This window comes from Abramis brama (assembly GCF_963993115.1).
Source record: "Abramis brama genome assembly, chromosome: 4".
Lineage (NCBI taxonomy): Eukaryota > Metazoa > Chordata > Actinopteri > Cypriniformes > Leuciscidae > Abramis > Abramis brama.
Window position 1 is genome coordinate 54,701,641 of NC_139966.1, and position 14,050 is coordinate 54,715,690.

General features: G+C 39.8%; 1 protein-coding gene across 1 annotated transcript; it reads right to left on the reverse strand.

The window, feature by feature from the left end:
• Positions 1-7,935: 7,935 nt before the first annotated feature.
• ppp1r3aa (protein phosphatase 1, regulatory subunit 3Aa) lies at positions 7,936-13,564 on the reverse strand. The gene is made up of 4 exons (XM_084110687.1): positions 12,323-13,564; positions 11,976-12,028; positions 11,818-11,894; positions 7,936-10,583 (listed from the first exon to the last, which is right to left on the reverse strand). Exons 1-4 carry the CDS (start codon positions 13,111-13,113, stop codon positions 8,823-8,825), a joined length of 2,682 nt encoding a protein of 893 aa, XP_083966813.1. The 5' UTR covers positions 13,114-13,564; the 3' UTR covers positions 7,936-8,822.
• Between the last annotated feature and the right edge of the window lie 486 nt (positions 13,565-14,050).

Below are 14,050 nucleotides of genomic sequence, written 5' to 3' on the forward strand. Positions count from 1 at the left end.
CATTATCCAACACACCTCCTCTTCATCTCCACACACAAGCATCTCGCTGGTCCCTTCATTTCAGACTGGACTCGGAGCCAAGCATCTGTGCCATCGTTTTTACCTTCAGCAGTGGAACTGATGGCAGAGGTTGTGTTTACGCCTAGTCTGAGCACTTGTCAGGCAGTGAACACTGCAGTGGAGGAGATGGATGTCATGTTGAGGCTCATGTGTTGGACAGGGAGCGATAATAAAGCGTAGTTCGATGGCTGTGGAGCCGAGCTTTAGTTGGACCAGGAGCAGGTGATTGAAAGCTCTGAGGCTCGTGCTCACAATCCAGTGGACGGAGGAGACACTTCCTCAATCCCTTTCCCGTCTAGCTCCTTCTGCTGTGTTAGGGTGTGTGTGTGTGTGTAGAAGTGTGACCCTATGCTATATATCACTGCAGAACTCTTCTGCTTTCACTAACAATAAAAGTGCCAAAAGGTACTGTGGTATTACCATGGCATTTTTATAATTGTTGCTATGATAATACCATGTTTGTTTGTTTTTGTGGATATTGTACCATGGTAATATTCTTGGAAGCACCATGGAGTAAACAATGTTATCACCATAGGATTTTTTGTAAGGGTACCAATAACCACCAATAACTTTTTGCCATACCCATAAAATAACGATAATGTATTATTATTGATAGAGTTTAATGAAAGCAATGTACCATGCTATCACCATAGTACTTTTTTGTAAGGGTACCAGTAACCACCAATAACTTTTTGTCCAATAAGAATAATAATGTTGTTGTTGTTTTGGTGTTATTACAAAATAACTAAATAAATATTTAATATAATAATTAATAGTAAATAAACCGTGTCCTTGTACCAAGACATTGCTGTGTTTTTGGTATACTATGGTAATACCCTAGAATTATTATTTGTAAATACCATGGTATATGATTATGGTAATCATTTAGTACTATAGCAAACATCAAAGTACCATAGTATTACAATGTTGTTGTTTTTTTTGACATGGTGTTCCATGGTATCTTGGTATTTGAATATGATAATTATTACTATATAACAAAGTACCATACCATCACTGTACCATGGTACCATTACAGTTCTCTTTGTTTGAGTTTCGCATTGATTATGTATTCCAATCATGTGTAATCATGTGGCATTGAGTCTACTGTATATATAATAAAACATCGTTATTGAGGAACAGGATGAAAGTGAGAGAGTGAGTGTGTAACAGAAAGAGTTCGGGAATAAAAGAGCATGACACACAGAGACGTACTCATCTGACATTCACAATCTCACAGTGTATGTGTGTGTGAAGGAGAGAAAGTGAATGAGACAGAACATTCGGAGTAGCGGGGGAGTGAAACTCTCTCTTTTCAGAACAGTTGGGATGAATCATCCAGTTTTCACAGTCTTGCAGTTCTTGTGCTTAAAAAAACACACACATGGTAACACTCTCACATGTTCGAACCAGGCGTGATGCATCAAGGTTCCAGTGACAAGTATTTGTCTGGTTACATTAAGAACATATCTGGTCTGATGTTAATATATAAATAAACATTTGATCATTTTTGTTTCTTGGAAATAAGCAAGTTATTTAATTTCTGATAATAATAATAATAACAACAATTACATTAACAAAAACAATAATTATTATTAACATTATTACTATTATTATTAATCACAAGTAACTTTGTCCTACCAATACCTAATAATGATGGACATTATGGGTAGGACAGAAACTTACGGAAAAAGAAATTACATGAAATGTTGGGGAGTGGGATTGAGGAAATGTCGGATTCTAAATTGCATTGCCCGTATGAGCACAACAGATCCATTTTTTTCTTTATAAAAAAGTACTTTTTCGAATACCATGGTAAATGTAAAAAAAATAGCATGCTATGCTGCCTTCTCGTGCTATCGGAAACTTCCTACTTCCCACTTCTGAATTTCTGGTTACGAGCTTGTTGCATTCAAGTGCTTTGTTGTCAGAAAGAGCAGGAATCATGGAGGACACCAGGTTTATTCTTGCCTTTATTTATTGAGAAAATCTTATTAAAGGGATAGTTCACCCAAAAATAAAAAAATTCTCGTCATTTACCAACCCTGAAGTTGTTCCAAACCTGTATGAATTTCTTTCTTCTGTTGAACACAAAAAGAAGATATTTTAAAGAATGTTGGAAACCAGACAGTTGACCGTAGCCATTGAAAAAAAATATTATGGAAGTAAGTGGTTGCCGTCAACTGTCTGGTTACAAACATATCTTCTTTTCGTGTTCAACAGAAGAAAGAAGCTCATACAGGTTTGAAACAACTTTAGGGTGAGTAAATGATATTTTTGAATGCCCTATCCCTTTAAAGTCATTCACCTTGCTATCCAGGAATTTGGGTAAAATGCAGGCTATTTTCGCTGTGTATAAAACATAAAATATGCTTCAAATGGTTATTCATGTACGTAAATATGCACTACTTTAAAGACGAAATGATGCGATGTCGCCGTTGTGGGAAAAACGAATAAAGACTAGCAGTCACAGCAGCAGTCGTTCTCCTCTCCGCCATGTTTGAAGTTCACAGCCCGTCCAACTCGGAAACTCAGCTATCAAAATTATCCCCGAGCCTTCCGTGGTAAATATGACTTGAGAGGCCGTTTAACTAGAAAACTCGTATTTACGATAATTCTGATAGCACGTAAAGGCAGCATTATTGATACATGTCCAAGAGAACCTTATGCATCAACTGCTATTCCACAGCTCATACACTATGCTAACATTTAATTTGTCTTGGCACTTATCCTCTGTTGTAATGACTAATTACCGCAAAAACAAACTAAAGTGATTGGCTCAGGCTGAGTGGCCGTCCGAACTGGCCCTGTGACAAACTGTGGCACAAAAACGTGAGTGAGTGTGTGTGTGTGTGAGAGAGAGAGAGAGAGAGAGCAACCTATTTCCTGTGGGACGTTGTCTCAAGAGCAACCTGTCTTCTTGCATTGAGGGCCCGAGCTGTAGCACAAGCCGACACCTCATTGTGATTCATCCAGTGGAGACATCGCCACCAGGGCACCACAGAGGCCCCTAGGGGTCCACGGGCACACTTCCAAACACCTACAACACTTCTCCTTCACAATCTCTTTTTTTTGTCCTCTATTCATTCCCAGCTCTGACCTCGAAGACATGGCTTTGGATCCACATGAGGTGATAGATAACCTTCAGTTGACTGACTGATAGCACAGATTGAATAGTGACTTCATGGGTAATACACATTATGAGAGGAATTTAAATGTGTCTGTATATATTTGTATATAATGTCTAATAAGTCTAATGCAGATTGCAAATCTATTATTTTATAACTTTATGTTATAATGACAATGTACGTTTTGATTTGGGTCATGTGTATTCTGAACAAATGCATGCCCATGCAAAAAGTGACATTTATAGGTAAGGCTCACGTAAATAGTACTACCTTACCGATACTAAAATGTGATGTGTAAACACTGCAGATCACTGATTAGCCCGAGAGAATCGTCACTAGTACCAGCGTCATTGGATTTGCGACACGAGACATCAAACTCGAACAAACAAACTTCTTCATCTTGCAGTGAAAAACATCCACATGCCGAGAGTCAAACACACCATGCCATCGATATGCTCCATTTCTCCTGTGTTGTGTGTTTGTTGTGTCCCATATACGATTATGTCACGGCAGTATAGGCGGCACAACTACAACGATCAGTCTATAATCCCACACACTTTGAAGCGGTACTAAACTGCAGTGGAAAAGCGCCTTTAGGGTCGACATTATGGTAGCAGCGCTAGCAGAGATTTTAAGGTTTAGCTGGCTGAAAATGCCATGTTAAACCAGCCCAAGATGATCTTCTGGTCTTTGCTGTTTTATGATGGTTTTAACTGGTCGTCAATCTGGTTTTCCCAGTCTGACCATCTGAAAAGTGCTGCAAACCTCTCTAAAACCTGCCTACAGATGGGTATGACCAGGCTAGAAGAACAGCCAAGACCAGCAATCGGTTAAAGCTGGTTTTTCCCAGGCTATGTTAAGATCTGCAACATCTCTGTCAATTTAATCCAACTGCAATTCATAATCTAGAGATATATTTTAAGATCTATCAGGTCCTGCTGAAAAAATTATCTTAAAACCAGCCTAAGATGGGCTGCTGGTCTTATCTGGTTTATGATGGACTTAGCTGGTCATTCATCTGGTCTCCCAGTCTGATTAGCTGAAAAGTGATCTAAAACTCTCTAAAACCTTGGAGACCAGCGGAGACCAGCTAAGACCTGCAAAGCAATTTAGGCTGGTTTAAGATGGGGGTTTTTTGTTTTGTTTTTTTTTGTTCAGATTGTTATTCTTATTCAGACCTTATATTTCAATCAGATTTAGCTTGATTAAATCAATTTAGTTGGATCCTTAACCTTCTTAAACTAGCCAATATGATTTGCTGGTCTTACCTGGACTGATTGGGTGGTTTTAGAGGGTTTTTTTGGGCAGTTAGGATCTGCTCAAAGCACATGAAGGCTTTTCAGTCTGATTGCACCATTTTTTCAAATTATTAAATGGATTATTAGGCTGCATGTGAATTTAGCTTGAAAGGACAACAGTCATTTAACTTGATTGCTTCTGCAGTTTACGCAATTTCTGCAGAGTTTGCAGAACACCGCTCTACATTCTGTTGGTAACATACACAACACTATATAAATGTGTACAGGGAGGGATGAGGTAACTTGGCAAGCCCACACGAAACCCAGAGGGGGAGAGAGAAAGATTAGAGAGCGTTGGAGGTGTGTGTGATCTGTCCTCGTGTGCTTGAATGTTTCAATAATGATGTATGAGCACTTGGCCTCCTGGGATACCCAGGATGTAACCCAGATTCTGTGCTCGGACATGCGAGAAGACGGATGACTGTGTTGTGTGTTTTGTGTGTTTTATATGTGTGGCTGTATGAGAAAGCGAGGCAGATCTCAATGGTACTGTACATGCTGCCACCGTGTGTCTGGTAGCCTGCTCTGTTTTAGCTGGGAGCTAATGCTAGCCCTTCAGTCCCCAAAACAAACATATTCAATCAATATTTGTGTGTATTACAATTTTCTACATGGCAGCTACATATTTCATTGGCTTCTATTGTTGTTTGAGTGTTTGACCCAGCACAATCTGTCAGTACGTTTCCTCCAGACTGCTTCATTCCTGTTCCAAATAAGGAGTAAAATTGCTGTTGTGGCTCCATCTAGTGGCTACATTCCATTCCATTCCAAAACAAAACAAAACACAACAAAACACAACAAAACAAAACAAAACAAAACAAAACAAAACAAAAATACAATAAAATGAAATGAAAATTAAATTAAATTAATATATAAATAAAAATGAAGTATTAATAAAAACACATTTTTACATTTTTTTTATTTTTTTTATTAATTAAAAATAATTAATTTTAATTTAATTTTGATATGGGCAGATGCAAAATTTGGCAGTATACTGTATGTGGTTTTTTGAAACCCAGAAATGTTTAGACTGATCAGCTTTAAGAAAAAATTCAAAAAAGGAAAGGGTGCCAACATGCAGACGATAGTTAAATGCAAAGCAAGCATGCATGAAACATCTGAAGTATTCACACCTTCGAAAAAATCCCTCATGTGATCGTTGTGACATTTTTAGCTCATGGTCCTTGTGTCTTTCATCTGTCAGCGGGTTAGGGATATCATGTTCCTCCTGAGTCACTTCAATTACAAACTGTGCTGAACGCAAAGTAAATGCCCAGGACAGACATGCTGTAATATTCAGTGAACCTATGTGTGTTTGTCATGAAGTTGCTCAGCACATATGCACATACTGCATAATAAAACCACAAATGGCATGGTGTAAATTGGTACTTGGTTTTGTTATGAGTAACTGTAAGTGCCCTGGAATATTTGCTTTCGGTGCCTATTATTTATTCATTGAGTTGGTTTTATGGCAGTGTTTTTATTTGAATTTGACCTCAGTATTTTTAATTTGCTTTCTTTTTAATTTTAGCATTTCTCCTGCAGATCAACACAAAATACCATGTGTGAATGCCTGGATCATCTGCAAACACTGTATGCTATTCAAATAGGCCTACATGAAATTGCATAGAAGACCAGCATGTAAAAGTGCCTTTTATGACATTATTAGCTACAGAAAAGTTTTTAAATGCACATCTGAGAGGTTTAGATGATCTTTAAACTTCCTTAGATGTAATACAATATAATGTTTCTGGTCTTCCAGTCACAAGACCAGTTCTAACCAGCATGGTCCAATGTGGACAGTTATGCTAATATTTTTTTAGCAGTGTAAACTTTCATAATGAATATTCCAGTGAAATATTTTCAACCTTTTTCACTTAATGTATGAAAAAATAAAAAGATAATTCTTGGCTTCCTACTTTTGGGGATTTTAATGTTTCTAAAAATGGTTACATAGTGTAAATATTGTTGTGAATGCAGGTATTAATAACAGTAAAACTGTGAATGTGTGCTCTTTCTGTACAGATGAACAGCTCCAGTGAATGTGAGGTGAGCAGCCAGACGCTGAAAGGTCAGAGTCATAATGACTGGATCATATGATCGCAGACACACACACACACACACACACACACACGTATACACATTGGGAAATTCAATAATAAAGTTGCACAGTTTTGTGTCGCATTTCAGCTCACACTCATGAATCTTACTGACTAAACACCCATAATCCAGTTCAACAAGGCGTAAAAATGATTTCGTACTTTTGACCCAACACACCATGCTTGTGTGTAAACTACTCTTATTATAGATTGTGCCTTTTTCACATATGGACTACTTTTATGATACTGGTGTTTTAAAGATTGAGTGTCCATTCACTGTAATTGCATGGGAAACTAATTTTGTGTTCCGACATAAGGGTGTGTAAATGATGGGAATTTTCACTTGTCCATAAAGTATGCCTTTAACTGGTATGGATGAATTACATATAGCTATGTTCACAGATCAGAGGGTCTAGAAACCCTGTCCCTTTTCCAGCCTTTGTCTCATAATCTCTCCTGTCTCATGGGAACAGAGACATTGTGGGATATGTAGGAAATGTCACGTCTGTCACACACATCCCTAAAGAAACATGAAATGCCCTCTGTGTCCTCACAGGCTACATAGCGCATTTGATACGCCTTTGTATAACCCCAGTGAAACATTCCATAAAGGTACAGTACCAGTCAACATTTTGAAAACACCAGACTAAATATATGTATTTGAAATACGTTTATTTTATGCTAAGTATACTACAAATACATTTACATATTTATGTACTTAATATAAATACCCTGCAATTGTACTTTCGGTATACTAAATTGTAAAAAAAGAAAAAAAAAGTCTGCTAAATTGAAACTAATTTTGTACTTAATGCACTTTAGTTGTCCAGAAATAGTGCTGAGGTCCAACTAAAGATATACTTAAGTAAATTTGTTTGTGCTAAAGTGAAACTGTTGCTAGTATACTTCAGGTACACTTTAAATATCTTGAATTTAAACACTGATATTATACAGTGATCATACTATCCTTACTAATAGTGATATTAAAACTGTGATGCGATAAAAAATGTGCATTGTACAATAAAGAAGTACTCCAAATAAAGTTTAATTATAATATTTATATCAGTAAGTCTCAAGCGATATGTCAGTAAATGTTAATGGCTTTGAAATAAACATATTTTAAATACATTTTGGTATACGTTTTTTTTTTTTTTTTTTCATTAGGGTAGGTTTGAATTTCTTTTCAAAAATATTTAGTACAATTTAAATGAATTATTATTATTATTTTATGTAATTTTAATTCTAAAATATCTAAAATCCTTGAAACAAGATCAATTTGAGAAGCAACAATACATGAGGCATTAAGAGGCATTTATATGTGTCAAGAACTGCTCTGAGACATGAAGGTTGAGGATCCAAATGCAGTATTTATTGAACAGGGTAATCCAAAGACGTAATCCAAAGTCCATACAAACAAACACAACAAGGCAGGGAACACGGGCAAAAGAGTAATCCACGGAACAGGCAAGAAATCCAAAAACCAAGAGACATGAAACCAGGGAGAATGCTTGGAACTGCAGTGTAAAGGTCCTTGCACACTGAGTCCGAAATTGTCGCATGCGTTTTTTCGTATTCGTGAATATTCGTGATTCGGTGGCTCTGAATTGTCAAAACACCATTCAAAATGCTTGCTACTGATGCGTAAAAAACGCTGAAAATCAAACCTGATCCGAATTTTTTTATGACGGATGAATGTTTTGGAGGCAGTGTGCAAGCGTGATTGACATAACGTGAGGTCGTATTTATTTTTTAACATGCGAAAATTTTGGATGCGAATTTCGGACTCCGTGTGCAAGGGCCTTAACACTAAACAAGACTTTGCAGGGAATGAATGAGTGTACATGGTCTAAATAGGCTGAGACTGACAAGGTAATGAGATACAGGTGGATGCAATCAGGGATGAAGAAGACCGGGCAGTGAGTTATGGGAAATGTAGTTCATGAGGGAATGACAATAGTCTGATGTAAACAGGTGACCGTTACAATATGAGTGTTTATGTTTTGTTTTGTTTTTTGTCTGTGGAAGATCTTTTTTTACACTTACAAAAGATACAATATATGAAAATCAAAATACGTCTTCATATCTTGCGTGCTGTTTCTTGTCAAGTAGCTTAAATATATCTTCTTTTAAGGACTTTTAGATATTTTCAGTGAAAAACTAAGCTGGGCCCGTAGCATCACTTCATGTCACTTCTCGTTTAAGAAACGCACATCATTTGACAAGCCTGATCTCAGTCCACATCAACAGCCCCATCCAGACGCTGTTTCATGCCCTGGCTGCACAACCAGCACAGAGAAAACAGATAGTCCAAGCCAGGTCGGCAGGTCGTACAGATACGCCGTTATGAAGATCACAAACAGAATAGCATACACAAGAGCCTTGGCCATGTGACCCATGGAGCTGAACTCCCTCCACCATGACAAGTTCCTGCTGCTTCCGTCCACCCAGGACAGGTGCATGCTGGGTAATGGCGTGAGGTGTTCACCTTCTTGGTTCAGTCGCTGGGGTTCTTGAAAATTTCTGAGAGTCTTCCCAAGCTCAAAGTCCTCATCTGGAGAAGCGAGCTCACTTTTCTTTGCAGATGTTGTCTGAAGGAGGAGCTTGGATGGGTCAGTGCTAACTGTTGGATAGGTCGCCTTGAGCAACTCAAACTCTTTCTCTTCTCCGTCTGTGCAATTGTCACTTACAAGCTCTCGTTTGGTTTCTGAACGTTCGTCAGCGCTCTCGCCTTCTTTAGCAGTCGTCTCATTCAGTTGCTCCTTCATTTTAAGTCCTTCGTTTGCCTCAAACCGCCTCTCTTCGATTTCCAGCAGCTCTGAATTGTCTTTGTTAAGATTCTTGTTCGACATGCATAATTCGCTCTCATTAAACGCCTCGCTCACGCACGATGAAACGCTCTGTATTTCTGTGCTGTGATCCGTAGTTGTTTCATCTCGTCCTTTTCTACTGTGCACTTCATGCACTTCTCTATAAAACGCTCTCATTTCCACCTGCTCCTCGCTATCATCTTTATTTATATCTTTCCTTTTTGAAGAAGATCCCTTGGCCTGTCTATTTGTGAGTGACACGTCCCTGATACCCGTAAATGTCAGGGTGTCTTTGACCGCTCTGTGTGTGTTTTCTTTAACCTTTGAGGTGTCGAAGCTGCCTGTGCATTCTTCAGGTGAGATTCCATCTCCGGCTTCTGAATTCTGAGTCTCGGTGTCATGTGCGGTTCGAGTTTCGTCCCCCGGGCTTGTCTTGGTCGTGTCTTGACTCAAAGATCCCCTTGTGTGCTCATGATGTGGGGCTTGGCGGTCGCGAGATGCCTCGAACTCTCTTCCCACCCTCTCTGGCTCCGATCCCAGAGCACAACATGGTATGGTAGTGAGCCTTGGCTCTGTCACTCGCTGGTAACCCAAAACCTGATCTCTAGAAGGACCTTTTGATTGCTCTGTGGGATCACATCTTACAATTTCCATGGCTGTCATGCCACAAGACCCATTATTGTTGTCTTTCTCAGCTCCCTTGTCCTCCAGTGGAATTACGACTTTGTCTCTTGAATCTAAAACTTCTGATTGGCAAAGTGTCTCAGTAGGAGCACACGTTTGTTCCTGTATATCACTGTGAGTGTGTGTTGTGTCAGTGCTGTTAAGAAAAGCTTTCCCAATGTCAGAAGTCGATTTTGCTAGGTGATCTTCAACTTGCCAGCCTGTTTCACTGTAGGCATCGGGAGGGTTTGCATGGGGAGGGGTTGTTGTTGTTGTTGTTGTACTGCCCCAGTCCAGAGAAAGTAAAGGGATCTGGTGGTACATTAGTATAGGTGGCGTGTCCATACCGTATCCTTGTCGGCTGTGGACAACCGGCAAGTCAGTTCTACTTGGCATACTAAGCCTTGAGATGGATGTGGTACTTTCATTTGTGTTGGAGTTACATCTATTCTGGGTTTCCATTGCTTTCTGAGCGAAGAAGTCTTGCACGTGTGCCAAACGAGCAGCTTGACGTTTCCTACGACGATCCACCTGTCAAAAAAAAAGACACAATATGGAGAAAATGTTTTGGTTTTTGCTGACTTTATCTTGTCTTGTTTGTAATGAGAGGCATTTCATTTTTGCAAAATGGCGTTAATTTATTTCAATTTATCCTGACTAATAATTTGTAGTTCACAAATTGTTGTACTTTTTAACTCTTCCCCCCCCCCCCAAGGTTTTTTTTTTTTTTAAGTTGACAGCCAACGCCAGTGTTTTCAAAAGGTTCAGAATATTTTGTTGTATGAATATCTGAACATGCAATATATCAAAAGAAAGAACAAAGCCTCTGCTTTTAAACAAAAAACCTGTTTTATTCTAGTTACTCTATCTTTATAATGCATTCTTCTATTATCAACGCTTGAATGTGGGTCTGCTTAAAAAAAAGCAAAATTTTGAGCAAAAAGCTGAGAAAATCGTGTTTTTGTTACAGACCATCAAGATCGGATTCAGAACGATGATCAACACATAGATGGAGTAGATCGAGTCCATCAACACCCCGGATGCTTGAACAGTCCTGTAGCTCCTGGTCGACAGTTCATTCAGTAGCATTAGGCAGTTTTGATCTATATGCTGTTTAATGTTGATGATCACGTTATTTTGCATTACGATATTGCTTGTTTCTGCTTCTTCTTTGCCTGTGTTTTGATCAGAAGATTCAGGACTCTTTCAAAAGATGCGTTATAGCGCCCCCTACCGTATAACAGTGAAAACAGGGAAAGGATAGTTCACCCAAAAACATTGTTCCAACTCCTTTATATCTTTCCATTGTTTTTTTGGCAGAAAAAAAACAGGATACTCTTATTTTTTTTTTATTCAATGAAAGTAATGATTTCCTTTTGTTTATGTTCCACGAGGGGAAAAAACAGGTAAAATGACAAAGTTGAGTAAATAATTTTTCTAACTGCCCCTTTTTCGGGCCTTATTGTTAGAGAATCCTGAGTTGCCCCTGGGCAAGGCATCAAACCCCCAATCACTCCCCGGGCGCCACAGCAAATAGCTGCCCACTTCTCTGGGTGTCCACGGTTTGCAGTGTGTGTGTGTGTGTGTGTGTGTGTGTGTGTGTGTGTGTGTGTGTGTGTGTGTGTGTGTGTGTGTGTGTGTGTGTGTGTGTGAGACTAACTTGCATGGGTTACCATACTTGGCCTTCACGTCACTTCACTTCACTTCACTTCACTAAATGCACTTCTTTGTCTCTAAACCTTGACAGGACACTCATTGACCATACCAGAGTTTTGCAGCAGTCCTGAAGGGATTTGCAGGGAGTGATTCCTGCTTCTTCCACTGTTTTGGATGTGACTTGCTCTGGAAAAGGAAACAAAGTCAAACTCAGTCTCAGGAAGAATCAAAGCACCATATTTCCAGATTTCCACATAAGAAACCCACCTGAGATCTCCCTGCTCGCCTCTGCGGGTGTCGCCTCCGTGTAGATCTCTTTACTGTAAATGTACGGCAGGTTTTCAATTACACACACCAGCCATATGTTTAAACACACCATCTCCAGTCAAAACAAAGTTTTGCGCTTGATTGGACAACCAGAGAAATACGTCTGGGTTTTTTTCTTGGACAGTTTCACCATCTACATGACTAAAATAGTCTCTTGAACTCAGTAATCTGCATGATTTTAGGTATCGAGTCTCACATCAAAGTTTAATACTTCCAATAAGCACTGTGTTCAAATCCTGACTGTAAGTGTGAGTAAAAGTGATGATTCTAGTGATAGTGTTTCCTACCTGATTGTTTTAAGGCAGCTCCTGATGCTTTTCTGGTTACTCTCCTCTACTAACTTCTCCCTTTCACTTTCTTTCTCTTTTTCTCTCTGATCGCTCCTTCGTCTTTGGTGGCAGAAGACGATGTAGTTCGTCCCTCCGTTGTTGTCCCAGAAGGTTCCGACATCGCTCTCGTAGCGCAGACAGAACTCCATCCGAACCCCTTCGACCTGGAATGGAGGCGTCAACACGAGAAGGAAAGAGAAGCAGTCCGTCTCTCCATCGCTAGACCCGGGCACGTACTCGGCCAGGAGCTCGGAGTGGCTCTGCCAGCCGTCCATCGAGACGCGGATGTAGACAGCCTTGCGGAAGCAGAGGTTGAGAACGCGGACGATGCCCCGGATCGTGGTGGTTCCAGGGAGAAGCTCGATGCGCTCCAGCTCCAGCTTCTGCTGCTGAAGTCTCACCTCCATGTCCTGGTTTAAGACTGGGACGGTGAAGAGGCATGAGATGTAGTATTCCTCACCCTCTCTACCGTCCGCCTCCGGCCTTGATATATGCCGGCTATCGTACTCCTTCACGGAAACCAGGTCTAGACCAAAGGCATCCGCAAACGACACCTTTCTTCGTACGGCTACCGGTGGGGGCTCGGGTTCCACCTCGTCTGATTCATCTGCAGAGCTTCCATCGGATATCCGCTCTACGCTTTTCTCTAATCTTATGATTTCCTCTTTGTTTTTCATCATCCAGTCCCTGCAGATGTCTGTCTCCATGTTGTGAGAGTCCATGGAGGGTGCAAGCTCTTCCACAGACATGCCTGGCTAATGCTGACTGGGTGACAGCACTAACCGCCTGAAAGACTCACTCACAACGTGACTTGGCACAGAGCATCAGGTTGCAGCTGAACATTGTGTGGTTGCCAGGCTTAAAAATAGCTGTGAACTATGCTTGTCTTCCTGGTCACTAGAGTCTGGTTGACGAAAGCGGGACAGTTTGATGTGTCTATGTCATCTGTTGAACTCTCCTGAACCTGGAGATACCTTCGGTAAATGCTCCATGAATTATATATGTGAATCTGTACCGAAACAACACAATGCTTCCATTTGAGACCGGGGCTAGTTGTCACATCGGGAGCAATATTACAGTAACTATGAGTTTCAAATGCTTGTGGGTTTTTTATATTGGTTTCAAACACCTAGATAAAACTCATAAAAATTATAATTGAGACAATTTTTTTTTTGTGAATTCTGTCATCCAAACAAACTTGTGCAATGGTGATATTTTATTTATATCTGTTGGATAAACAAGTGAAATCAATAAAACCGCACTGTTATTTAATTATATTCAGATATTGTAATGATAATATGTCAGGTTGGGGCAAGTTTTAATGATTCAATTCATGAATATATATACACTCACCTAAAGGATTATTAGGAACACCTGTTCAATTTCTCATTAATGCAATTATCTAATCAACCAATCACATGGCAGTTGCTTCAATGCATTTAGGGGTGTGGTCCTGGTCAAGACAATCTCCTGAACTCCAAACTGAATGTCAGAATGGGAAAGAAAGGTGATTTAAGCAATTTTGAGCGTGGCATGGTTGTTGGTGCCAGAGGGGCCAGTCTGAGTATTTCACAATCTGCTCAGTTACTGGGATTTTCACGCACAACCATTTCTAGGGTTTACAAAGAATGGTGTGAAAAGGGAAACACATCCAGTATGCGGCAGTCCTGTGGGCGAAAATGCCTT